Here is a 27,411-nt window from a genome sequence, read left to right as displayed (position 1 = left end):
TTTTATTACATTTTTATTTAGGTCCCAAAAAAAACATATCAATAATATTAAGTCAAAAAACAAAAAAAATAAAATAGCTATCATTTCCACAGTGTCCAGGAGTCAGCCTGTAGAAACGCTGCAAGTCCATATATATATATATATATGTATGTATGTATGTATATATATGTAAAGAGCCGTGGTTTCAAGCTTGGGCGCGTCATCTTCTGCTGTGCCAATCAGGAATGTAGAGGTGATGGGGTTCGGGGGGGGGGCCTAAGCCAGGCTACTGCTGCGACATCTGAAGCAGGAGAAAGGAACAACCACATTACAAAGCGTGACAAGACTCGTGAACAGAACACACACACACACCTCTCTTTGGACTGAGCGCTTACCTGCTGTTGTTGAGGTTGTGGTTCGGGGCCTCTGCTGGCCAGGCGGCTCAGGATGTTCCTCTCGGACATCTGGAGTCTCACTGCGACGGGGGGTATCCGGGCGATGGTTGCCGGGAGACGGGTGACATCTGCCTTCATGTCACTGAGAAGCTCCTCCAGCTGTTTTAGCACTGAGAGGGAAAAGAGTGAGAACCTGGAAGTGCTTGCCAACTTAAATCTTCAACTAAGCCTCAAGGTACTTTAGGTTGATAACGTATTAAGGTCTGTTGTCAGCAGAGAGACTATCCTTCCCATTCCTTTGCACAGGGTCACGTTCAGTAGGCACAAAACGGCCGGGGGAAACAAAATGAAAAATGGGAAGGTACCATCCTAACGAACTCGACCCAGACGTACTAGGCGAGTGCAAGCTGGCTAGCTACCTTTGTGCAGGACGGCATTGGCGGGCTTGTTCCCCGACATGGACTCCTTGCTGAGGTGTTGGTGGGACTCGGCCAGACACTCCACCTCGCTGAAGCGCGTGTTGAGGGCCATGGAGGGATGGGAAGGGTCCTCCGACATGTTGAGGTAGGCCGCCCGGCGCAGCTGCTCCTCGATCACCAAGGCCTGCTCCAGCAGCTAGTGGGAGGGAAGGAGGAGAGGAGATGGGGAAGGAAAGGGGGAGAGGAAATGGGGAAGGAAAGGAGGAGAGGGGGAAAGAAAGGGGTGGTTGAAAATATATGAATACAAAATGTGCATCGTGTACACGGAGCACAACAAACCTGTATATTATAAGAGTGAAAATGAGAACTGCTGACAAAACTGTACTAGAAGAGTTGGCTTAGAAATGACGCTCATAAAAGTATAAATGGCTAATAAAGGACTTTATACCTTAAACCTCCTGGCCAGAAACTTGTTTTTGATCTCCAGGAAGTTGCCTCGGTTCATCTCAGCCTTGAAGGGCTCATTGAGAATGGCGTACTTCACATCGTTCTGGATGTCCTGCCAGCGCGCGTAGCCGTGTCTAGGGGGCGCCAGAGTCAAGGGGAAAAACAAAACAAGCCCCACTGTTTGTGTTATGACCAATAATGGCCTAATGTATGTGACCTTTCACTAATACTTGAAGCTGGTCATAGTTCATAGATATGTTCAGATCATGCTACAGGCCGTCCACCCTGGAGGCAATAATCCAATGACGGGGTTGTACCGGTCAAATGTTTAAGAGAAAGAATTGACAGCAAATCATTGAGTTCTGTCTGTTGGAATGCGCCGTCCTAATGTTTGTTTGCAAAGAGCCACAGTGAGCAGCCTAGTAAGTCAACACTGGTATAAAAGGATACTGTATTATGCCAGCAAGCAGCCAGTAGTCGTGGCGACGGTGCCAGATCTCATTGGTCTTCTTGGTGACGGTGGCGGCCCTCTCCTCGTTCTGCCACAAGGAGTGCAGCTCTGTAGGAGAGAGAAGAGATTGTTAGTGCTTCCGTGTAACAATTGAGACCATGTTTGAAACCAACCAAATCTCAGTTGAGATCTGGGCGTGCGAGTCCCTCGACACTCTCCAGTCCTCTTACCTGTGAATCCTCCGTCGGCGATGTTAAACATGAATCTCGTCTTCGCTTTCTTCTTCTCCTCACTGACTCCGGCCGCCGCTCCCTCCTTCACACTGTCTCCGTTCTGCAGCTTGGCCGGCTCCTCTACCTTCACTCCATCCTTCTCCTCCTTTTGCTCTGCAGACAGAACGAGATAGAACAAATAAAAATGGGGCCAAAGAGAGAAAGGCGTGAAGCAGAAATGCTGACAAACATCAACCAAGGAACCGAACCTACAGGATGTTCTTACTGCAGTTCGTTGATCGACAAGGGACAAAACAAGAGCAGATGGACGAGCTACCTTTTTTTTCCTCCGAGGCAGGAGTGGTGTCCATCTCTTCGGTCTTCTCTTCTTTCTTATCTTCTGCTGCAAATCCACAAAGAGAAAGAGGGGGAGACATTAGCAAACAAGTGTAATAGAAATGGTACTATGGGAAAACTAGTACTGAGCCATATTATATTATGACATTGACAGAAAAGTTCACCTTTGGCCTCAGAATCTTCAGATTTGACCTCCGACACATCCGTCTTTTCCTCCGCTGCTGGAGACTTGGTCCCCTCTCCTCCCTCAGCACTCTTCTCCGCAGTCTCTCCATCCTTCTTTTCCGCCTCTCCGTTGGTAGGCTCGTCTGTTTCCATGGGCTCCTCTTCCCCTTTCTCCTTTGCTTTCTGTTCAGGGGAAGGGGCCTTCTCATCCTCATCAGGGATCGCAATTATCTGAAAGAGAGGGGAAAGAGCTGGATTTATTAGAGCCTGAAGCACAGAGAACTAAGTATAACCACAACCATTCTGGAAAAGGAGTTCCATCTCCGACTTCACAACAATGATATACTGTAGTATCAATCCCCCATGTACAAGCATGATACATTAGAATAGGGCAATGGATAACAACCAAAGCCACCCAGTCTATTGACCAATGTAGATCAAATTCTTTACCTCTGGGTCTTCCGTCTTTCTGGACTCCTTCTCCCCCTCACGGTCTTTCTTCTCTTCTTTCTCGCCATCCTTCACGGCGTCCTCAGTCCTTGAAGGATCGTCTGCTAAACCAACAGATCATCCTCTTTAATCCACCTTCCACACCTCTAAGCATTGATTGACAGTTACACATTTTACACACCAAGCACTCTTATTCTAGGGTGGTTTCACTAAAACCAGCATAGCAGCAGCGCATGGGTCAGAGTCCTGGAACAGTGAGTGAGTGTAGAGGTGGGGGCAGTTGGTTTACCTGGGGCGGGCGTGTTGGGTTGCGTGTCTGCGGGTGTGCCTGTGGAGGGAGTTTTGGGGGCTGGGGAGGGCGAGCACACAGAGGAGAACAGGGGTTAAAAGCATTATCGCAGGAGGGTCTACTTGCAGAAGTGGAGGGGGGGTTGCAGGCCATAGGTCAACACAGCAGAGAAAGACGGATTGTCCATAAGGAATGCAGGAAGAGCAGGGATCAGGGAGAGGGTTGTGGAAGAGGGCGTAGCGGTCTGTACCTGTGGCGGGTGTGTTGGGCTGTGTGTCTGCAGGCGTGCCCGTGGAGGGGGTCTTCCCTGGGGAGTCGGGGCGGGCTCCAGCTGCAGCGGCCGCAGCCTTTTTACTCTCCTCCAGCTCCATCATCCAGGGCATGGACCACTGGCCGTTGACGTGCTCGAACTCCTGGACCTGGTCCAAAACATGGTCAGAACACAGCCAGGACAGATAATGAAACACAGGGCCGCATACGATCATGAGACCAGTATACCATTAAGACTTTGACTTAAAAAGTATGACAGTTATCCCAAACAGGAACTGGGCTTTACCTTCTTACGGATCAGTGACATCACGCCGATGCGGGTGAGGACGTGTTGCCGCGACAACCCTTCGCGTGGGACGCCGTCGGCGAAGGTCTCGGCTCCGTCTGCGCCGGGTTCGCACAGGTGCCTCATGAAGAGCGAGACATACGCCCTGAGAGAGACCAAGAAGGAAGAGAGATGAGTGGAAAAAAATTAAAAAGAGGACAAATTCAACAAATATCAGGGAATTACCATTTGTATTTACACTATAACATGTTAGTTACTTACTTGAACTCTTTCTCAGCTTTCCCGCGCAGGTCTCTGACCAGCCACTGGGTGGTGAATGCATCCTGGGGAGGCATCCCATAACGCATCACTGCATTCAGGAAGGCCTTCCTCTGGCGAACGTTGAAGCCCAACACCTGAACACCAGAGAGGCAGGGTTAGTGTCGAGTTAACAGGTAGTCTTACAGATCGACCCACAACCTCTAACTATTTCTATCCAAGCCAATTGAATGTCAGAGGCACGAGGTGGGTAGGCCCATCTGTAGATAACCTAAATTGAAAACACATTCAGAATCACGCAGGGCATTGGTTCAGAGTGCAGTGATTGATGGACATTGACAGCTGACCTCAATGTTGCCTCCCACTCTGGCCAGCAAGGGGGGCAGTGGCTTGTCCCTGTCACCCCGCATGCCTTTCCTGTTGGGTCTGCGAGAGTTGGCTGCACCGCCAGAAAAAAGGAAAACATTAACAATTATTCTCTTAAGCTTCACAAACCACACACAAGCGCTCTTGTAAACCCCACTGACAGGGACACCATCCTCTTACCTTCTGCCCGCTCATCAAAGTCCTCGTCACCCTCCTCGGAGGCCACAGAGTAGTCAGAGTTGTTGTCCGATTGGTCATCCTGCCAATCTGCTTGGAGACAGAAAGACACAGGGAGCAATTTCAGTACACAGTCCAGAAACGTCTTTGAACCTCTTTAAAATATATATTAACATTTAAAGAGGGGGGGGGGTGTAGATTCTACAAGGAAATGGACTGAGTGAAAGGTTGACAAACAGACCAAGTACAGAGATCTAGCAGGAAACCACCGTCACAGATATGGGGTGATGTCTCAACTTGCCTACACACAATACACGCAGTGCCAAAGTAGGAGTAGCTGACAAACCACATGTGGGACTTTGGTTAAGCTAGTATGTCTATAGTTAGCAGGCAAGGAAAAAGGCACCGGTTCCCAACTCAAAAGTGGGAAGGGGTACAATAAACACAAACCAAGTAAGCACAACACACACACAACCCCAATTCAGTCACACACGCCAACTTCTATCTCTTAGGGGACTAGAATAAAAGAGTACAGTTTGTGGGGCGGGTGCCGGCATTTTCTTCCTCTTGGTGAGGAGCCTGAGATCATGGTGCCCCTGCATTGCATTGTGGGTAGAGTAGTCCACACCATTGCAATGCATTGTATTCAGGTGTCAAAAGTTAATTAAGGAAGGCGGTCAATCCAACATAAAAGGACTTGAACATATCTGCTCATCATAAGTAATCCTGAATAGTTTGGATTGTTGTTGGGGATAGAAGATCACTAACGTATGTGAAGATTTACCTGGCCTTCTGAGGTTTGACACGGAGCCTGGCTGGAGTGGTGAGGTAATGCAAATTGGATGGAAATTCAAAATTTCCAACACGACTGTGACAGAGAGGCATGTCTCATGCAGGAGGTAAAGAATGTTCAAACCAGCCCCGGACACCACTCTGTTACTAAGGCTTCACCAGAGACGCTCACACAGGTACATACCTCCATGCTCCTACACACTGCATGCCTCCCCTTGCACACATCCACAAAGGGACACACACAAACATGTAAGTAAATAAGGGCGTTGGCGCTTGTTGTTGTTACCCCGTCTACTACCTCGGTCCTCCTGGGAGCCGTCGTTGTAGTTGACCTGCTTGCGGATGCGCTTGCCCTTGCCCAGGTTGCGGGCCAGGTCCTCCTGCTGCTGCTCATAGTGGTGCCTGAGCAGCTTCTCCCAGTAGTCTGGGTCGACACTCTCCTCCTGCTTGATGATCTCCCTCTGTACTTCCTCCTCCTGAGGGGGGCCAATAGCGAAGGAATAGGAGTGAGTGAGTGTTAAGGGAATTTTTATCAATGATGACTAATTATGTATACATTTCAATCAGGACTGACTAATCAGAATACTATTATGCATAGATAATAAACAGAGAGTAGCAGCAGTGTAAAACAAAGGGTGGGGTCAATGTAAATAGTCCGGCTGGCCATTTGATGAATTGTTCAGCAGTCTTATGGCTTGGGGGTAGAAGCTGTTCAGGAGCCATTTGATGAATTGTTCAGCAGTCTTATGGCTTGGGGGTAGAAGCTGTTCAGGAGCCATTTGATGAATTGTTCAGCAGTCTTATGGCTTGGGGGTAGAAGCTGTTCAGGAGCCATTTGATGAATTGTTCAGCAGTCTTATGGCTTGGGGGTAGAAGCTGTTCAGGAGCCATTTGATGAATTGTTCAGCAGTCTTATGGCTTGGGGGTAGAAGCTGTTCAGGAGCCATTTGATGAATTGTTCAGCAGTCTTATGGCTTGGAGGTAGAAGCTGTTCAGGAGCCATTTGATGAATTGTTCAGCAGTCTTATGGCTTGGAGGTAGAAGCTGTTCAGGAGCCATTTGATGAATTGTTCAGCAGTCTTATGGCTTAGAGGTAGAAGCTGTTCAGGAGCCATTTGATGAATTGTTCAGCAGTCTTATGGCTTGGGGGTAGAAGCTGTTCAGGAGCCATTTGATGAATTGTTCAGCAGTCTTATGGCTTGGGGGTAGAAGCTGTTCAGGAGCCATTTGATGAATTGTTCAGCAGTCTTATGGCTTGGAGGTAGAAGCTGTTCAGGAGCCATTTGATGAATTGTTCAGCAGTCTTATGGCTTGGGGGTAGAAGCTGTTCAGGAGCCATTTGATGAATTGTTCAGCAGTCTTATGGCTTGGAGGTAGAAGCTGTTCAGGAGCCATTTGATGAATTGTTCAGCAGTCTTATGGCTTGGAGGTAGAAGCTGTTAAGGAGCCATTTGATGAATTGTTCAGCAGTCTTATGGCTTGGAGGTAGAAGCTGTTAAGGAGCCATTTGATGAATTGTTCAGCAGTCTTATGGCTTGGAGGTAGAAGCTGTTAAGGAGCCCGTTGATGAATTGTTCAGCAGTCTTATGGCTTGGAGGTAGAAGCTGTTAAGGAGCCCGTTGATGAATTGTTCAGCAGTCTTATGGCTTGGAGGTAGAAGCTGTTCAGGAGCCATTTGATGAATTGTTCAGCAGTCTTATGGCTTGGAGGTAGAAGCTGTTCAGGAGCCATTTGATGAATTGTTCAGCAGTCTTATGGCTTGGAGGTAGAAGCTGTTCAGGAGCCATTTGATGAATTGTTCAGCAGTCTTATGGCTTGGAGGTAGAAGCTGTTCAGGAGCCATTTGATGAATTGTTCAGCAGTCTTATGGCTTGGAGGTAGAAGCTGTTCAGGAGCCATTTGATGAATTGTTCAGCAGTCTTATGGCTTGGGGGTAGAAGCTGTTCAGGAGCCATTTGATGAATTGTTCAGCAGTCTTATGGCTTGGAGGTAGAAGCTGTTCAGGAGCCATTTGATGAATTGTTCAGCAGTCTTATGGCTTGGAGGTAGAAGCTGTTAAGGAGCCATTTGATGAATTGTTCAGCAGTCTTATGGCTTGGAGGTAGAAGCTGTTAAGGAGCCATTTGATGAATTGTTCAGCAGTCTTATGGCTTGGAGGTAGAAGCTGTTAAGGAGCCCGTTGATGAATTGTTCAGCAGTCTTATGGCTTGGAGGTAGAAGCTGTTCAGGAGCCATTTGATGAATTGTTCAGCAGTCTTATGGCTTGGAGGTAGAAGCTGTTCAGGAGCCATTTGATGAATTGTTCAGCAGTCTTATGGCTTGGAGGTAGAAGCTGTTCAGGAGCCATTTGATGAATTGTTCAGCAGTCTTATGGCTTGGAGGTAGAAGCTGTTCAGGAGCCATTTGATGAATTGTTCAGCAGTCTTATGGCTTGGAGGTAGAAGCTGTTCAGGAGCCATTTGATGAATTGTTCAGCAGTCTTATGGCTTGGGGGTAGAAGCTGTTAAGGAGCCATTTGATGAATTGTTCAGCAGTCTTATGGCTTGGAGGTAGAAGCTGTTAAGGAGCCCGTTGATGAATTGTTCAGCAGTCTTATGGCTTGGAGGTAGAAGCTGTTAAGGAGCCCGTTGATGAATTGTTCAGCAGTCTTATGGCTTGGGGGTAGAAGCTGTTCAGGAGCCATTTGATGAATTGTTCAGCAGTCTTATGGCTTGGAGGTAGAAGCTGTTAAGGAGCCCGTTGATGAATTGTTCAGCAGTCTTATGGCTTGGAGGTAGAAGCTGTTCAGGAGCCATTTGATGAATTGTTCAGCAGTCTTATGGCTTGGGGGTAGAAGCTGTTAAGGAGCCATTTGATGAATTGTTCAGCAGTCTTATGGCTTGGAGGTAGAAGCTGTTCAGGAGCCATTTGATGAATTGTTCAGCAGTCTTATGGCTTGGAGGTAGAAGCTGTTCAGGAGCCATTTGATGAATTGTTCAGCAGTCTTATGGCTTGGGGGTAGAAGCTGTTAAGGAGCCATTTGATGAATTGTTCAGCAGTCTTATGGCTTGGAGGTAGAAGCTGTTCAGGAGCCATTTGATGAATTGTTCAGCAGTCTTATGGCTTGGAGGTAGAAGCTGTTCAGGAGCCATTTGATGAATTGTTCAGCAGTCTTATGGCTTGGAGGTAGAAGCTGTTAAGGAGCCATTTGATGAATTGTTCAGCAGTCTTATGGCTTGGAGGTAGAAGCTGTTCAGGAGCCATTTGATGAATTGTTCAGCAGTCTTATGGCTTGGGGGTAGAAGCTGTTCAGGAGCCATTTGATGAATTGTTCAGCAGTCTTATGGCTTGGGGGTAGAAGCTGTTCAGGAGCCCTTTTTAAATATTTGTTTTATTTATATATTTTTAAACGTTGACTTGGTGTTCCGGTACCGGCTTGCCGCGCGGTAGCAGAGATCAGTCTATGACTTGGGTGACTGTGTCAAATCACACACACACACACACACACACACACACACGATACAACAAAGCCACATAGGCGTCAACCTTCTAAAATTGGACCTAAATAGCCTGCTAAGTGGCATATATGTCCAACAAACACGCTTACCGCCTCCTCCTCGTCCTTGACCACGTACTGGGCCACCTTGAAGGAGCCGAGGTACTCATTCATGCTCCCGATCTCCGTTTCCTCCGGGGTTTCGGACTCCTGGTTCCTGTCCAGCAGTCTGTCCACCGCCATGTCATCGTAGTGGATCACCTGGCTGTCCTCCTCCTTGTTCTCACCTGGGGGACATCACAATTACATTATGGACAAGCTCCATCTAAAAACATCAGCACACGTTCTAAACATTATCATGGAAGGCAGGGTTTCCCCAAACTCGGTCCTGCCCCCCTCCTCGTGCACGTTTTGGTTTTAGCCCTAGCAAATACACAGCTGATTCAAATAAACAACTCATTAAGCTTTGATCATTTGAAGCAGCTGTGGAGTAATAGCACAAAAACGTGCCCCCAGTGGGGGGCCCCAGGACAGAGTTTGGGAAAACCCCGATGTGAGGGATAATCAACGAGGGGCTATGCGTTCTAGGGAAAATAATGAATGACGCATAGAGCCCCGGGTTGAAGATCCCTTTTATACCATGGCTATAATTGAACACATTTGCAGGTAGAAATGTGTTCAACATCCACTAACGTAGCTAGCAAGTTTACTAGATAGCTACTGTAGTTGCCATGGTTACCAAACAGACTTGCTAGTTTAGCTAACCAAACCATCAGTCCTAGCTTGACATTATGAAAATCCAATTCAACAATGCCAGTGTTTTCAATTCAACTTTTACTTTCAAAAGCAGCTCAAAACATGTCAGAATTAACTATAGCGATTGAATTCTACCGTGCGTTATTGGGAAAATATGCATGCTCAAGAATGCCCTTCAAGCCAATCAGAAACAAGTATTTAACAATGCCATGGTATAATTAAGCAAAAGCCTGAGGAGGTGTGATATATGGCCAATATACCACGGCTAAGGGCTGTTCTTATGCACGACGCAACGCAGTGCCTGGACACAGTCCTTAGCCGTGGTATATTGGCCATATATCACAAACCCCCAAGGTGCCTTATTGCTATTATAAACTGGTTACCAACATAATTAGAGCAGTAAAAATAAATGTTTTGTCATAACCGTGGTACGCGGTCTGATATACCACGGCTGTCAGCCAATCAGCATTCAGGGTTCAAACCACCCAGTTAATAAAACGTTACACTGAACGCGTTATAAACATTGTCATAACCTTAATCTTGAACCAAATCTGTTATATACATCATTATGATGTTTTTCATCTCAGTTTACCCAGAACTAAAACCATGTGTAATTTGGTTAGATGCTCCATCCATTTCTAGGGGGGGGGGCATGATAGTAATGTTGAACATTTAAACTAATAAGCACTAATAAGTAATAAACAACAAACTATCAGCTTATTTGACTGTTCGTATCTGCTGGCCTTTGCTCGTTTTCTGTTCACCTGCAACACGCTTCCAGTAACCTGCTGTGGGCAGGTAAAAAAAACAACATTTTGTTTGCTCACTTGCAAGCCAACTGACTGGTGATTTGACAGATGAACAACTATCCACTCCATCCATCATCCCTCCATGTTTACCTTCTTTGTCCCCCTTCCCAAGCTCGTCCTTGAACAGCTCCTCCGTGCCGAACTTGAGGATGTCGTCCAGCTCCTGTTTGGACATGGAGCCCGTCTTGGAGCCCAGACCAGGACGCACCACCAGGTGGGTCAACATCATCTTCTTCTTGGCAACCTGGTGAGGGAGGGAACATGGGACGTTTCAATGCCTGCACTTTCTTTCAGCCCATTTAGGCCATAGAAATTAAATGAGTAGAGCTGACAGACAAGGCTCTGTTTCACACACACAACACTCATTGGATCCATCAAGAAAGTATCATTTCTATGATACAGATGTTGTGTTACGTTGTGAATAGGTCATTGTGATGTTGCGGGAGAGGGGACAGCCTGTTTACCTGAGTGATCCTCTCCTCCACAGAGGCCTTCGTGACGAAGCGGTAGATCATCACCTTCTTGTTCTGTCCGATACGGTGAGCTCTGCTGAACGCCTGAGATGAGGAAGAGACAGAGAAACTGTATGAACCTTTCATCCTTGCAACCACCTTAATAAAGTTGATATGGAGGAGGACAAGGAAATGGTAAATGGCCCAATCCCAAATCGACCGCTAAACATGTGTGGAGATCTGATTGGATAGGCGTAAGCAATATGTAATAGCTCCACTTGCCCTGATCGGCTAGGTGGAAGTTTCACCATATTGCTTAAACAAATCAAATTCTCTAAGTCCATAGGACTTGAATTGGCCTGTGTGTGTGTGATACCTGGATGTCGTTGTGGGGGTTCCAGTCGGAGTCGTAGATGATGACGGTGTCGGCGGTGGCCAGGTTGATACCCAGACCTCCAGCTCTCGTCGACAGCAGGAAGGCAAACTGGACCGCTCCCGGGGCTAAGGAACAAAACAGATCAACCACTCAGACCAAATCACTAAACATATACACAAACATGGATACAAAAGTATGTGGACACCCTTTCAAATTAGGGAATTCGGCTATTTGCTGACAGGTGTACAAAAACGAGCACACCGCCATGCAATCTCCACAGACAAACATTTGCGGTAGAATGGTCCTTGCTGAAGAGCTCAGTGACTTTCAACGTGGCACCGTCATAGGATGTCACCTTTCCAACAAGTCAGTTCGTCAAATCTCTGCCCTGCTAGAACTGCCCCTGTCAACTGTAAGTGCTTTTATTCACAGGCCTGGGCAACTCCAGTCCTCGGGGGCCTGATTGGTGTCGCACGTTTGCCCCAGCTAACACACCCGACTAACTAATCTTGATCTTCAGTTAAAATGTTATTAGTTTAAAATCAGGTGTGTTTGCAAGGGATGCGGGAAAAGTGTGACACCAATCAGGCTCCCGGGGACTGGAGTTGCACAGGCCTGTGTTACTGTGAAGTGGAAACGTCTAGGAGCAACAACGGCTCAGCCGTGAAATGGTAGCCCACACAAGCTCACAGAACAAAAGCACGTAAAAGTCGTCTGTTCTAGGTTGCAACACTCACTACCGAGTTCCAAACTGCCTCTGGAAGCAACATCAGCACAAGAACTGTTCGTCGGGCCATGGCGATAATCTAGTGGCCGTCCATGGTTGCAATAGGCCCAATGAATTCAGGATGCATAGAATTGCAGGAAATTTGCTTTAAAACTGCAACAACAAAAAAAATCTAATAAATGTTTTATTTGTCACATACACATGGTTAGCAGATGTTAATGCGAGTGTAGCGAAATTATTGTGCTTCTAATTCCGACCATGCAGTAATATCTAACAAGTAATCCAACCTAACAATTTCACAACTACCACCTTATACACACACAAGTGTAAAGGAATGATTAAGAATATGTACATAAAAATATATATGAATGAGCGATGGGCGAACGGCATAAGCAAGATGCAGTAGATGGTATAGAGTACAGTATATACATATGAGATGAGTAATGTAGGGTATGCAAACATTATATAAAGTGGCATTGTTTAAAGTTGCTAGTGATACATTTATTACATAATTATTTTCATTATTAAAGTGGCTAGAGATGAGTCAGTATGTCAGCTTCATGGAGAAACATGTAGAATTGCAGTAATGGAAACAACAACAAAAATGTATCTGCACCACCAAGACGGGGTTGTTTCTTGCCCAGAGACCGGAACAAATTCAGCTGCACCGACCCCCACCTAAGCTCCCTTTTGATCCAGAAAAAAACCCTGCTTTTTTACATCAGCTATTATCTATATCAACCACTTTCAATATCAAACAACGATAGGATATATACTCCTAAAGACTCAACTATATAATATTCACTCTGAAACTGCAGTATACACAGTGATATAGTCGAGTGTGAATGAGGAAGTCTGTGGGGTGAGCCTCACCGTTGAATCTGTCGATGGCCTCCTGTCTCATGCCCCCGGTGATGCTGCCGTCGATACGCTCGTACTTGTAGCCCTCGTTCTCCAGGAAGTCCTCAAGCAGGTCAAGCATCTTGGTCATCTAATACAGAGGGAGTGAATGAGCGGTGAATAAACAAATTAAGTTGATGCACAAGAGGCAAAATAAACGTCAATCTATAAAATAATCTACAAGGGTAAGCAGTGTCCATGTGTGTATGTCTGTGTGCTTTTTGTATCTTTAAGTGTCTGTCTCCAAGATCTTTGAAATGGTTGAATCCTTCAAGATGTAATGCGATTTGTGGATTCAAATAAAGTATTTAAAATGTGAGAGTTGGGTAACTAACTTGAGAGAAGATGAGTACTCTGTGCCCTCCGTCTTTCAGCTTCCTCATCATCTTCTGCAATAGAGTCAGTTTCCCGGCAGACTTAGTGAGGGCGCTGCCGTCGTACATCCCATTGGGCATCTTTGGGGCTTCCTGTTTGGGGGAACCAATCAAGAGTCAGAGCCTCAGTTATATAGAGCTTCACAGCAAAATACTTAAGTTATAATGCATATTATTCCTAAAACTGCAAATACAACCCCCCCCCCACACACACTTATCCATCACAATAGCATGGTCCATTCTCAGTCAACAACATTGGTATGTGGGTCGTACCATGGCTGCCACAGGGAAGAGGTAGGGGTGATTGCAGCACTTCTTGAGGTCCATCACCACATTGAGAAGGGATACTTGGTTTCCACCACTTCGTGTGTTCAGGGCCTCAAAGTTACGGGTGAGGATGAATTTGTAGTACTTCCTAAAAAGATGAGACAATAAGAAACACTTAATACCACTTCCCCAGTCCAATTATATTGTAAAGTTCTCATGAGTTGAGTATCCCGAGGGAAGATCGTGTTTAATTAAGTAGTCTTGGGAAGATAACTAATCATTCTAACTATATATTTGATCATATCACCTTTTAGCCAATAAATGTGGGTTACCACTATTCAATTTACCCTCTTCACTACATCCTATCCCTCCTTTCCCACGTTCACTCACTTCTGCATGGGGCTGAGCTCCACCCTGACGATGAGCTCCGTCTTGGAGGGCATGTGTTTGAAGACGTCCGCCTTCAGCCTCCTGAGCATGTGGGGTCCCAGCATGTCGTGCAGCTTCTTGATCTGGTCCTCTTTGGCGATGTCAGCAAACTCTTCCAGGAAGCCCTCCAGGTTACTACACAGAGAGAGGAAGATGCAGGGAAGTAAGTAAAGGTTTAACTCTATAAATCGCTGATCTAAGATGTGCGGGGTGTGATACAGGTGACGTGAAGTGGTCGTTGGGATTGAGTGGGAAAGTATGGGGAGTAATGTTTGGAGGGTGGTCAGAATGTGTACACACACCTGAATCTCTCTGGCGTGAGGAAGTTGAGGAGGTGGAACAACTCTTCCAGGTTGTTCTGTAGAGGTGTACCGGTCAGTAGCAGCTTGTGCTGGAGAGGATAGTTGTTCAGCACCCTAAAGAACTGGACGGGAGAGAGAGAACTGTTACTAAACAAAAAAAAGGCACACATGAATTTCTCAATGGTACCATCAGCGATACCTGTTTAGGTGGAGTTTCATTGTACTTAATACAAAATCAGGATATCCAAATTACGATAAATGTTATTTGGGATGCCTCAATACCCTTATACTTCCAAATTGATATTTTTCTTGAATAAGGGAATATGTTGCACATAACAGGTAAACTACCTCCCTAGCACAAGCACTTTAAACCCTCACCATAGACATGTTATAGGAGTCGTCAACTCTAATCTCTCACCTTGGACTGGTTGTTTTTGAGCCTGTGGGCCTCATCGACCACCAGACAGGCCCAATCTATGGAACCTAGGATGGCCATGTCGATGGTGATCAACTCATACGACGTCAGCAGCACATGGAACTTCACCGATGAGTCTTTCTACAAGGCCACGGGGATGGTTAAAAAACATGACACACACCAGCATATCATTGGAGGAGTGAGCTTATCGTGACAGATTGACAAAGCAAGTACTTCCTTACTTCAACAAGTACATTTGATCAGTTATCATTCTCACCTTCATCTTAGAAGCTCTCTTGCCTCCGCGGATGGCGTTGTTCTCGAAGGAGAACTCATTCTCTCTAATGACGGCTCTGCTGTCCTTGTCTCCTACATAGGTCACCACGTACATGTCTGGGGCCCACATCTCAAACTCTCGCTCCCAGTTAATGATGGTGGATAGGGGGGCGCTCACCAGGAACGGGCCCTTGGAGTGACCCTGTGAGGGGGAAAGAAAAAAAGTCCCATACAAATTATATTTTTAATGTGTGGCCCCAGCAGGAATCTAACCCACTACCCTTGGTGTTGAAAATGCCATGCTTCACCAACTGATCCACAGCTAATTTAATAAAGCAATATCATTTTTCATGTAACATTCATGCATCTATAATTCTAATGTAAATACATGGTGTTGTCAAAGGGGTTGCATTATACACTCCGACCAATAGGTGGCAGTAGTCTCCAAGTGATCACCCCCCAAGAGGGTTGACACAAAGCTCAAGCTTAATGTCGTCAGATTTCACCTGATTTATACAAAATGGCTGGGCTGGTATTGGTCTATATGCCAAAGTTGGCATTTCTAATCAGTTTCTCTTTAACTAATGGCTACCACTTCGCATTTTGGCCTTGATTTTTTTTTTTTAAACAATGACATTAATTAATAAATAAAAAGGTTAGAAGCTATAGTTAACATTTGAAAATTCAAACTGAAAGTTATTATCTCTAATACATGCACATTCACCCCACACCTCTTTGTAGAGTGAGTAGAGGAACACGGCAGTCTGCACAGTCTTGCCTAGACCCATCTCGTCAGCCAGGATAGTGTCTGTGCCCTGTGCCCAGGAGAAACGCAGCCAGTTGAGACCCTCCAGCTGGTAGGGGTGCAAGTTGCCCCCCGTACTGTCTAGGTAATCAGGCTGCCGCTCAAACTTGATGGTGGGCTGAAGAGGGGGGGGGGGGGGATTGAGAAGTGAATTACTGTTGAAGCCAAGACACACTATACAGTAAATAAGGCACCATACAGGATTTATGTGATCGGCACATTTAAACAGTAATATACTGAAACAATTTATGATCAGGAATATCTTTTAAATCAAGAGAAACCATCTCTCATAAAAAAATGTTAAAAAGACATAAGACTCCAATAACAGTTACAACTCCACTTACGTCAACGACAGGGTTCTCAGGAGGCCGGTCCAACCGTTTCGTCTTGCCTTTCACCTTCATCTTCTTCCCTGGTTTACCCTCATCGCCCATCATTAGCTCCCTGAAACAAACAGAGAGAATATTGTTAGCCTCGGAAACAGACAAAGGGTGACAGTAGAAATTCCTCCAGTTCATCTACGCAATATAGAGGTGTACAATAATGCATTAGTGACCTGTGGTTCCAGTACTGCTGTCTGAAGATGTCGAACTCGGGGATGTCCATGTCCTCGGCCTCCCAGGTGGCCTGGTCGTAGGGGAGGTCTTTCCACTTGATGAGGTAGTGGATGTTGTTCTTCTTGTCCTGACTGCAGCGCACAAACAGGCAAAACTTGGTTAGCAACATTGAAAATGACATCTGGTGGGTATTCGCAACGGATTGGTTTAAATTATCGCTTTGACCAATGTCAGATTTGCACCGTGAGGAGAAACCTTTCACCTGACAAACACATGCAGAGGTAATTATGTGTCCATTGAAGGGAAACTCCCGACTAGACAGTATTTACAAAGTGCACGACTATATCGGCCTGGCCTTGCAACTAAAAATCTGCTGCTATTTTGGAAATGTTAACTCTCAATGAGACTAAAACACATTTCAATCACATTTAGGAGCCAGTCTGAGTCTGGTCTGACCTGTGGTTAAGGATGCGGTGAATCATCATCCAAGCAATCTTGATGCCGAAGCGGTAGTACTTCTCCTCCATCTTGGCGTAGAGCGGGTCCTTGGCCTTCCTCTTTGTGCTCTTTTCCTCATCGCCCTCGCCAAAGTCGATTGAAGGAGGCTCGTCCATGTCGTTCTTCCTCTGGTAGTTCCTGAACATCACCTGACAGTGCAGCTCCAACTGGGGAGATGGGAAAGAGTGGGTGAAAGGGAGAAGTGTGTGTGTGTGTTCCCAAACGTGGTTGTGACATTAAAGCTCTTCTCTAACCAATTTGAGCGAGAAAGAAGAGTGTCTTTGTTTGAACGCTTTGGTTTCAGTGTGCGACTGAGAAACGAAAAAGAAGATGTGCAACAAGCCAACTGAGGGTAGCTGTGTATGAGCACGATTGCCTGTAAAGTAGCAGCGTAGCGAAAGTATTTTTTCATGTCCGTGTGTATGTGCGTACATACCTGCAGCTCAGACACCCAGGAGCAGTGCCAGTAGGACATGTTGCTCCACTTGGCGAAAAACTCCCTCTCGGGGCGCCCGGCCAGAGGGGCGGGGTCGGGCTGGTCAGCCGGGAGGTCTGGGGGGCGGGGGATGGTCGTGGGTGGAGGGGGGTCGCCCCAGCGCCACGTCAGAATCTTCTGCACCTTGCCTTTCATTGGTGGACACTGAGGAGAAGAGGGGAAATCCAATGAATAGGTCAAAAGAATTTAAAACATTCACTTTTCATGACCAACAGATCATAATGACACGGTGAAAACTCCTTGCCTACAGATAGGTATTGTTACATGGCATTCAACCATTTAGTCATTTTGTTTTCCCATTCACTATCTAAGACCGTAGGGGCTAGGTTTCAATTTGGGAAGTCAAATGTATGTCGCACTTCACAGGAGTGGCATTTGAATGTAAAAAACAACAACATTTTCATCAAAATGCATATATCTTCTGCAGAAATGCCTTCTTGAACATGTGCACTTTCATGTGCCTTAATAACAATCCAGTAGGTAATCTGTAAAAATAAATAATATATGAAATCAAAGCTGTTTAGACAACAAAAAAAATGCAGAATTTTGCCTATGATATAACAAGGGGCTGGGACATTCACGAGAAAAAAAAATCATCCTGCTCTCTGCTACCGTGGATATTTGAAATAGCCATTGGATTTACTCATTGACTACATGCAAAGTGTAGCTGCAACTTTTAATACCAGTCTTGTCCTGAATAGAGCTGCTGGTATTCACAGCTCTGTATTCTGTGATTCAGTCTGCCGTGAATCATTCTCCATACACCAGTTAAGAGTCTACAGTTAAAATGCCAAAATATAGCTAGCTACATGCGTTACTGTCTCAACTGTATCAAAAAGTTGCTGTGTGCAATGTTGACGCCCTTCCTCCAAGAAATGTGAAAGCATCCCTCAGACTGGACACAAACATATTTTTGAGAACATCAGGACTTTTGCAATGAAAAGGCCATGGACATTACATATCCTGTTCCAAAAGGCAGGACAGAAATATGCTCTCAGGCTAGATTCCTTTGTTCACATCATAACATTACCTGAACCAAAGTTACTCAAAGGATCTGATGATATAGGCCTAGGTCTAGATAGTTTTCACCTAAGCCTTATGTGTTACCTAAATTGTAGGCTACTACCTTTACCACTTGAAGTTAAAGTAGCACTAAGTCACTGCTTTAGCACATGGCCACATTCGCGTGTTCCAATGTGAATTTGTCAAGAGATGGATAGGTCGATCTGAGGCTTTAGAGGGTGTGAACGATGCTACATGGGTGTAGACAAAGAACAGCACTGTAGCTGTTCAATGTGAAAGGTTACCTTAAAGATACCCTTTTTAAATAATTTTTTATTATACAACAATAGGCAATTTAATACTGTAAATGGTTTCCTCTAACTACAGTGCATAAAATGCCATTTTGAAGCTCGGTGTCTGTACTCCATTTCGAATTCTGGTACACAAGACTGAAAAGAGACGGTGGGTCACAAATTCACTTCACCCTCTAACTGTCTGTGCCCCATGTCAATCACCCTCTGGGTCCCACCCTATTGGTTCACTCACAGTGCAGCGGGGGCAGATCCACTCTCCGTTGGGGATCTCAGGCAGGGGCGGATTGAGACAGTGGATGTGGTAGGAGGAGGGACAGGAGTCGCAGCAGAGCAGCTCGCCACCGTCCTTACACACCCTGCAGAACTCCATGTGGTGGTCGTCCTCCTCCGGCTCGGGCTCCACCTCCTCCTCTTCTTCTTCTGAGCCATCCTCCCGCGCCTCCCACTGCTTGCCCTCCTTCTCCTGTGGATGGGGGAGGAAAGGGGTTCACGTGAATGGTAGTAGTGAAAAGGGAAAAGGTTAACTGGTTGAATGGTAGGGGAGCAAAGACAATTATTCACTGGAGAAATTTGAGTTCAAATACTACCAGCATATACCATAGTACTACTAGCTAGTAGTTTATGATCATTGACCAATGCTGGTCAATACGAATAGTTCATCGCTACCCTCTGCAATTTCCTCCGATTTTTTTCAGCACTCCAATTGGCCAGACATTCTCGTTGACTAACCAGTACCACTTTCCCTGGTCACTTACTCCACAGAGCTTAGGAAGGTGTCACTCACACAGTGTGGGCAGCTCCAGGTGCCCTCTGGGGCGTTCTCCATGTCGGGGTCCAGGCACACCATGTGGTAGGCCCTGGGACAGGTGTCGCACAGAATGATCTCCCCTCCCTGCTGGCACACCTCACAGTAGTCCTGGTGGTCCGTCTCATAGCCGTCACCATCCTCCTCGACTGGAGAGAGGGAATAAGAGGAGAAAAGTGCGTGAGAGCAATTCAAACTAAACAAAAATATGAAAATGCAACACCGTCAAAGATTTTACTGACTTACAGTTCATATAAGGAAATCAGTCAATTGAAATACATTCATTAGGCCCTAATCTATGGAATTCACATGACTGGGAATACAGATATGCATCTGTTGGTCACAGACAACCAGTTAGTATCTGGTGTAACCACCATTTGCCTCATGCAGTGCGACATCTCATTCTCATAGAGTTGATCAGGCTGTTGACTGTGGCCTGTGCAATGCTATCCCACTCGTCAATGGCTGTGCGAAGTTGCTGGTTATTGGCGGGAACTGGAACACGCTGTCGTACACGTAAATCCAGAACATCCCAAACATGTTCAATGGGACATATGTCTGAGTATGCAGGCCATGAAAGAATTGGGACATTTTCAGCTTCCTGTAATTGTGTACTGTTCCTTGCGACATGGGAACGTGCATTATCATACAACAATGGGCCTAAGGATCGTCACAGTAGCTCTGTGCATTCCGTAGCTTATGCCTGCCCATACCATTACCCTATGGTGCCGGTGGGGTTCCCTGTTCACAAAGTTGACATCAGCAACCCGCTCGCCCACACAACGCCATACACTCTGTATACCATCTGCCTGGTACAGTTGAAACCAGGATTCAGCCGTGATGAGCATACTTCTCCAGCGTGCCAGCAGCCATCAAAGGCGAGCATTTACCCACTGAAGTTGGTTACTACGCCAAACTGCAGTCAGGTCAATACACTGGTGAATACAACGAGCACGCAGACGAGCTTCCCTGAGACTGTTTGTGGAGGTTCTGGGCTGACATGGTTACACATGCTCTGCGGTTGTGAGGCCGGTTGAATGTACTGCCAAATTCTCTAAAATGACGTTGGAGGCGGCTTACGGTAGAGAAATGAACATTAAATTCTCTGGCAACAAGGGCCTCCCGGGTGGCGCAGTGGTTAAGGGCGCTGTAATGCAGCGCCAGCTGTGCCATCAGAGTCCCTGGGTTCGCGCCCAGGCTCTTTCGTAACCGGCCGCGACCGGGAGGTCCATGGGGCGACGCACAATTGGCCTAGCGTCGTCCGGTAGGGATGTCCTTGTCTCATCTCGCACCAGCGACTCCTGTGGCGGGCCGGGCGCAGTGCGCGCTAACCAAGGTTGCCAGGTGCACGGTGTATCCTCCGACACATTGGTGCGGCTGTCTTCCGGGTTGGAGGCGCGCTGTGTTAAGAAGCAGTGCGGCTGGTTGGGTTGTGTATCGGAGGACGCATGACTTTCAACCACGAAATTGGGGAGAAAAAAGGGTTAAAAAAAATATATATATATTTTTTTTATCTGGCAACAGCTCTGATGAACATTCCTGTAGTCAACATGTCAATTGTGGCATTGTGTTGTGTGACAAAACTGCACATTTTAGAGTGGCCTTTAATTGTAATTTAATAATGATTACGCTGTTTAATCAGTTTCTTGATATGCTACACCTGTCAGGTGAATGGATTGTCTTGGTAAAGGAGAAATGCTCACTAACAGGGCTGTAAACAAATTTGTGCACAAAATTTGATAGAGAAGCTATTTTTACATCCCAAAATAGGAACCTCTTCAACATTTGTTGTTGTTTGACGATCACCCTTACAGAAATACCAGGAACACTAACGCTTTAGCTGTTACATATTGTAAGGAATGTACAGCAGGAACGCATATTTGAATCAGAATGTATGACAAAAACTAATAATTTTATTAAGCGCTGTAGAATTAAACATTATGGAATTGCGCATATTTTTTTGTCTCTCCCTTTTACTGTGTAGTTGGAGAGTACTTCATACGCAATTGAAATTAGGAAGCATCTCAATCTCATAGCCGATGTGTATCAATGCTCTTATGGAAGAGCTTGTCTACTGAATGTGTCAGCGGGTGTCAAACTATTTAAAGGAAGATGATGCTGGATACTGCCCTCCTGAAAACAATCTTCTAGTGACTCAGTAAGACTGAGCGGTACTGACTGAGTCATGGCCAACTGGACATGCACAAACTACAGCTATGGAGTCTAGAAACTCGACGCCACTTTTTTTTTTAATCGGGCTTGAGACATACTGTATCACAGCCATGGAAGAGAGACACACACACCTGCAGAGTACTGACCCTTCTTCTTCTTGGGCTTGCTCTTGGGCTTCTTGGAGCGGCTGCTGCGGCTGTTGGAGCCATCCGACACGGACACGCTGTTCATGCTGGCGTCGTCAAAGTCACTCTCCACGTCGGGCTCATCTTCCTCACTCTAATAGGAACACAGAGGGAGTGAGAGAGAAGGGTTAGAAACATCTTTGTCAGGAGAAATTATTCTCTAGGTTGAAGGCCCCTATGCCAACCTAAGATAACTCAAAATGAGCGAGAAAGAGGTGACGAAACAGTAATGCTGGGAATTGCCAGGGACCTCACAATACAATATTATCACGATACAGATCATTTTGGCACCGAAGTATTGTGATTATCACGATTCTATGTATTGAGGCTCGATACTGTGATTTTATTGTGATTCGATGTTCCAAACATATTGCTGCATATTGTCTGCTGCAGAGGGACAAGAGAGCCATGCAAAGATAAGTTATGGTCAGTCGTGGACATAAAAGTACTGAAAAATTGTCTCTCTATTTAAAGAGAAGACAGAGAAAAAGCTATGAAGGAAAAATACTGCCGTTTTGGTGCAGGTAAAGCCAACGAGCACAAAAATAATATTGCGATATTGTCAAAACGATACATCGTCAAAAATAATGAACTTAGCTTCCGATTCTTCCCCCTCCATCACTACTAAGCAGGTCCAAGGAGAGAGAATGAGGAAGAAATGGTTGCAAATGGGGGACATGTAGAGAGAGATTGAGAAAGGAGAAGGAGGAAAAAAAGAAAGTGAAAGCACTTACTGAGGAGCGTTTCCTCTTGCTGTTGAAGCCTCCTAGCTTGATCTTGAGCGGGGCCACCTTCTTTGTAGCCACCTTCTTCTTCTCTACGGGCTTAGGGGTTGGCTTGGACTTCTTACGAGCATTTGGACCTTTGCCCTCTTTGGTCTTGGCCTTTTTCAGAGGCGGGGCGGGCGGTAGCTGAGGCTCGGCGACCGGGGCGGGAGGGGGTGCGACCTCCGCCACCATGCTGTCCACGGCAGCAGACACGTTGGCGGCAGCCAGGGCGGCGTTGGCCGCGGCGGAGCCTCTCAGGGGGTTGTTGGTGCTGAACTCACGCCACTTGGCGCCCAGTACCATCATCATCTTGGACACTGCGATCTTGGGGTTCTTGGCCGCAATGAGGGGTCTGGGGAGGATGGTGAGTAATGAGGACAAAAAAAGACAAGATCAGGGGAAGAAAGGAGAAATATTTGAGTGAGCAAAAAGTTTAAAGGGGGTAAGAAAGAGAAAGCTTAATATACTATTCAAGCCAAAAGCGTTGATAAGGACAATCTTGTTACCGGACATATTGGCTGAAGGCCTTGTAGTTGGTGAGGGAGCGGTAGTCCTCTTCGCTGAAGACGTGGTCAATGTCCTCCATTCCCCAGTCATCCAGGAGCTGGGACGATGTCTTAGGCTCCTAGATGGGAAAAAAATCAGTATGAACGTTTGCGTAAAAGTGGTTATTTTCCAGTCTTTTCCATTACTGACTGGACTACTGTGGTGGGAATATTTATTGCCCTTTGAGTGGTGCCATTGTTTTCAATAGCTACTAGGTATAATAAAATATACAAGTTTACTCTCACACCGCTTTGGACAAAGCACTTTCCTGCCAGCATTGGCGACTAACGGTTATTTGATGCCGCATACAGTTATACCATGTGCAAAGTGTTTGTCTTGACAAAGGATCAATATGCTGCCACAGTGATAGTATGTCATTATATAAGTGCAATTACCTCTACCAGGCAGCCTAATGGTAGTCTACTCTCAACATAGAAGTATTGTCAACTCTTATATACAGCTAGAGCTACAGGTAGCTTATTCAATCCCTTTCTATGGAGCTATTAATGGGTTTAAGTTGCATAATTACAATTAAATTAACACCATGAAATATTGTTTGGTTAACTTTAATACCGTACCCCCTCAAACGCTCTCCATCCTCAAACTAAATTTTACCGAGCTATCGTCATCATCGTCCTCATCCTCCTCTTCCTCAGGTTCAGGGTCCTTCCTCTTGTCCTTTCCTCCGCCGTTTCTGTCAGCGCTGGTGCTGCTCCTCTTCTTCTCCTTGGAAGTGCCCCCCCTGTTTTTCTTCTTCTTTTTCCCCGGGTTGTAGTCGCTGCCCTCGCTGTCCGAGTGGGGAATCGCTCGCTCTTCGTCTCGGTCTACCTCGGGGGTCTCCATGGGCTCGGGGGAGCTCATTGGCACATCCTGGAGGGGACACAGGGGGGTTAGGAGTAAGCTGTCTTCTGACAGGTGGCGTGTCCCTCCACTGAAAGACTAACGCTGCACTATCTGATCGGAGACAATGGGGGTCCCTGAACAATTCCTCTGGAAAGGATGTAAAAATATACAGTATAGTATTTTACCTGCCTTCTTGGTCTATAAGTTAATGTTTGAAATTTTGGTCCAATTGACCAACAACAAACAAGACATGGTGCATCCTAACAACGTACAAATATGACAGAGACATGGTCATGTCACAGTAGCCTACCTCTCTGCGAGAGGTTCGCCTCTTGCTGCTTTTGTTCTCCCGGCTCTTTTTGGCCTTCTTCTTTTTCTTCACCTTCGGGGCCTCATTCTCTGACATCTCTTCCTCATCTGCAATGGAGGTCAGAGACACAGCTTAACCACGTGACCCTGGGTATAGACGTGTGCATGTCTGTTTCTTTTCTCTCAAATTCAAAGACAAAAACAGTGATTTTTTTCTTCCCATTCTACTGCCTAAAACTCAAATGACGAAAGAGCAGTTTCTTTTGGATTGCATCTTTGCAAAGTGAAAACATAACTGCAAATTAACCAATAAACATGTGCATTAATGGGGGCGGCAAGTAGGAGCGTTGGGCCAGTAACCGAAAGGTTGCTGGATCGAATCCCCGAGCTTACAGGGTAAAAATCTGTCATTCTGCCCCTGAGAGATACAGTTAACCCACTGTTCCCTGGGGGCTGAAGACATGGATGTCGATTAAGGCAGTCCTCTGCACCTCTGATTCAGAGGAGTTGGGTTAAATGTGGAAGACACATTTCAGTTGCACAACTGAGTAGGTATCCCCCTTTCCCTAATGCAAGAGAGAGAAATCACAATGGTGTCTTTTTGTAGGCACCAACTTCGCCATGGTTCGTCGGACAAAGCCTGTGGGGGAATGAATGATGTTTTTGAAGGGTTTTTGGATAAACACCAAAAACAAGGTCTGTGTTAAACACGGGCTTAGGAGATCTTATATGTTTTGTTCTATGAGATACGTCATCGGCTTTTATGTCATAAAAAAAACACACAAATGCTTCATAATTCATAAAGGTCATGTTATCTGACTGATATTATACCATTGAACAAAATGTACTATTATGGTTTCGGAGAACAGAGCCCGAGCCGCCATGGAACCGCCACCATGTCACTTGGCTGGCTAGATTTCAAATAGGCTGCAACTACTATCTACCCCCCCATAACTGTACTACTACCTACCCCCCTTGTCAATTCAATATCCTAGGTCCTTGCAATCCTGGTAGCTGCAAAGTCATATGGAATGGAGTTCAAAGCCTATTATGTAATTACTCAGGGTACATTTAAGCAAATGGCCGTTGGCATTGAAATCAAGACAAAGTGGCAACGGTCTGACATGTGATAAACTGTCTGTAGGTCAAAATGAGGGGGACTGGATGACCAATTATATGCCATGTCATTATTATCTTGATTAAGTTCAATTCCAGTTAGCCCAAATCCATAATGTGATTTCCCACAAACAAATAAGAAAAGATGCCTCTTCCAAGTAATTATTTTTTATTTGAGTGGGGTTATGGTCAATGATTTCCACATGTGAGAGGTTTGAAAGCAAAGAAAATAAAAAGCACTAGCTATGCTAAAATAATTTACCAAAATAAATCATCCATGCATTTGAATGTGATTATTTCTGTAAATGAATGCGAGTGGTTTAATAATTATATTAGTTAGCTACTATCTAAAAAGGTGGCCTGGAGACGCATGTTGTGTTTAAAATCAGAAAATTCCATCGCCTTAACTTCCACCCTCAAAGATTCTAAAGGAATATGCATTGCCTTCATATCCGAATCCGTTGTTGTTGTGTAAACAAAGTTTTATTGTACTTCCCCAACTATTGTACGATAGTTAGCTAGCTATATGTCAAATTCCGTTAACATTTTCCAGAACTGTATAGACAGCATTTATTTCTACCACGCAAAGCGGCGCTACCAACCACTCGATAGAGGAGGGGAAAACCACCGTCGTCATCTGCCATCTTTCAAGCTAACTGGCTGGCTCCATCTTGTCATCCGCACGTAAAAATACCGGTAATATTTGCTAGGCCGCAAGAATATGCCGGTGGGTCGGCATGATTTTAGTAGCTCAAAGTTTAAGTTGTGCCAGTTGCCTAGGTATGGCCGTTTTGCTAAATAAAATTTAAAAAGGCAAGCAATCCAACAACTGAAACTAAACGTTAACATTGTTAGCACACGCAAGCTAGGCTAAGTTAGCTTCGGCCAGATAGCTTGCCAGGCTAGCTTCTGGCCAACTAGTTAGTTAGTTAACCCGCCAGTCACTCAGTTAACCAGCTAACATTTAGCTTAGACTGATGTCCATAGTTTCAGAAACTTACTTTAATTGGCTAAAACACTTTTCCATAACTAGTTGGCCAGCTACATAAGAAATTGTGATAATGCTGCTAGCTAACTAGAGCCAAGTTAGCTAACCATAATAACCAGCCAAGTATGCTAACCATAACCAGCATCAACTAGCTTAACGTTACCAGTTAGATACAATAGCTATTCATAAAATGTTAGTTTTGACAGTACACATAAATTGTATATTTGGCCTAGTTATACGATTTACCTGTATTATTTACATAAAGTACAGCAAACGTTGATAAATCAATTTCGTTGTAATGAATATGTAACGTTAATTTGTAGAAGTGGTACTACCATGCATTAGAGACCGATCCTCTGGGGCTCCAAAATCATCCCTATCTTCTTCGCTTCCAGACATACTGTTAGCTAACTTTAAATGTAGTTAGCTAACTAGCTAAATAAAAAGTTTTTAAATCCGTTTTGCCTCCCGAGTCCTGTCCGAGTCTTCAGTCCGTCCAGGTCGAGCATGGAGTCAAAGAGGACAGGTCGGCAAGGAGGTGGAAATAAGAGACAAAAAGAAAACAGAAGTGAATATTCTTGACTGGTTTCGTTTATTGAGCAATGTAAATACATGGAATGCCTCAGTAGGTAAAATACAATTTCTGGTGACAATTGTTTCAAACAGCACTAGGCTACTCAAGATTATCAGCATTTCAATCTATGCGTAGTCTCGCTAGCTACATATAGCTAGCTAGCCATTTGACATGCCATCATCGTGCGGCTAGCTTGCTACTAGTTTTCCGTCCCACACTTGATTAGTTAGCCCGCTAACGTTAGCGCACACCGGCTAGGTTCAGAAGCACGATTCACCTAATCATCCCAAAATATAACTAACTTCAATTTGTTTAATTTCGATAATAAAAGGTCTGTCACAAATACATTTAGAAACAATGCAACAAACTACAGTAACGTTACTCACAAGTTGAATGATTCCACTGTTTGAAACCAGAAACAACGAAACGGTATGTTTTTCTTTTTTGGTTACAATAACTAGCTAGTTCCAATAATTAAAATGCAGTATTTTTTCTTATGTTGCACACGACGTCTCCCTCTCTCGCACTAAACACCCGCGCACGCACACACACAAAGAGATCAG

General features: G+C 45.4%; 1 protein-coding gene across 26 annotated transcripts; it reads right to left on the bottom strand.

Moving 5' to 3' along the window:
- On the bottom strand, positions 1 to 27,411 carry LOC139391689 (chromodomain-helicase-DNA-binding protein 4-like). Of its 26 annotated transcripts, none has more exons than XM_071139136.1 (42): positions 27,235 to 27,411; positions 26,610 to 26,759; positions 24,172 to 24,278; positions 23,634 to 23,888; positions 22,979 to 23,097; positions 22,440 to 22,824; positions 21,652 to 21,799; positions 19,328 to 19,497; positions 18,776 to 19,006; positions 17,168 to 17,371; positions 16,690 to 16,898; positions 16,233 to 16,364; positions 16,021 to 16,120; positions 15,603 to 15,794; positions 14,873 to 15,073; positions 14,599 to 14,736; positions 14,181 to 14,302; positions 13,840 to 14,013; positions 13,456 to 13,597; positions 13,144 to 13,275; positions 12,782 to 12,899; positions 11,182 to 11,306; positions 10,818 to 10,910; positions 10,444 to 10,597; positions 10,309 to 10,332; positions 8,900 to 9,075; positions 5,600 to 5,789; positions 4,525 to 4,614; positions 4,326 to 4,417; positions 3,982 to 4,115; positions 3,721 to 3,865; positions 3,415 to 3,583; positions 3,165 to 3,224; positions 2,876 to 2,979; positions 2,425 to 2,656; positions 2,241 to 2,306; positions 1,922 to 2,077; positions 1,691 to 1,799; positions 1,242 to 1,374; positions 794 to 989; positions 375 to 544; positions 1 to 280 (listed from the first exon to the last, which is right to left on the bottom strand). In XM_071139136.1, exons 2-42 carry the CDS (start codon positions 26,671 to 26,673, stop codon positions 266 to 268), a joined length of 5,976 nt encoding a protein of 1,991 aa, XP_070995237.1. In that variant the 5' UTR covers positions 26,674 to 26,759; positions 27,235 to 27,411; the 3' UTR covers positions 1 to 265. The 26 variants fall into 26 exon arrangements, with proteins under 26 accessions (XP_070995237.1, XP_070995241.1, XP_070995233.1 ...); XM_071139140.1 differs by having other exon boundaries at positions 2,876 to 2,976; XM_071139132.1 differs by having other exon boundaries at positions 4,326 to 4,427; positions 4,526 to 4,614.

Source organism: Oncorhynchus clarkii, chromosome 32, assembly GCF_045791955.1.
Source record: "Oncorhynchus clarkii lewisi isolate Uvic-CL-2024 chromosome 32, UVic_Ocla_1.0, whole genome shotgun sequence".
In the NCBI taxonomy this organism is placed as follows: domain Eukaryota; kingdom Metazoa; phylum Chordata; class Actinopteri; order Salmoniformes; family Salmonidae; genus Oncorhynchus; species Oncorhynchus clarkii.
The sequence above is the reverse complement of the archived record's forward strand: the minus strand, read 5'-3'. Positions and strand labels throughout refer to the sequence as shown.

Bases quoted from the DNA above. Each gene is read 5' to 3' on its own strand.
- LOC139391689 (XM_071139132.1), bottom strand. From the start codon at position 26,673: ATGTCTGGAAGCGAAGAAGATAGGGATGATTTTGGAGCCCCAGAGGAT. The intron at 3,584-3,720 runs GTAAAGCCCAGT...GTTTTGGACCAG, and splicing joins TGTCACTGATCCGTAAGAAG to GTCCAGGAGTTCGAGCACGT. The intron at 1,800-1,921 runs GTAAGAGGACTG...TCTCTCCTACAG, and splicing joins CGCCGACGGAGGATTCACAG to AGCTGCACTCCTTGTGGCAG.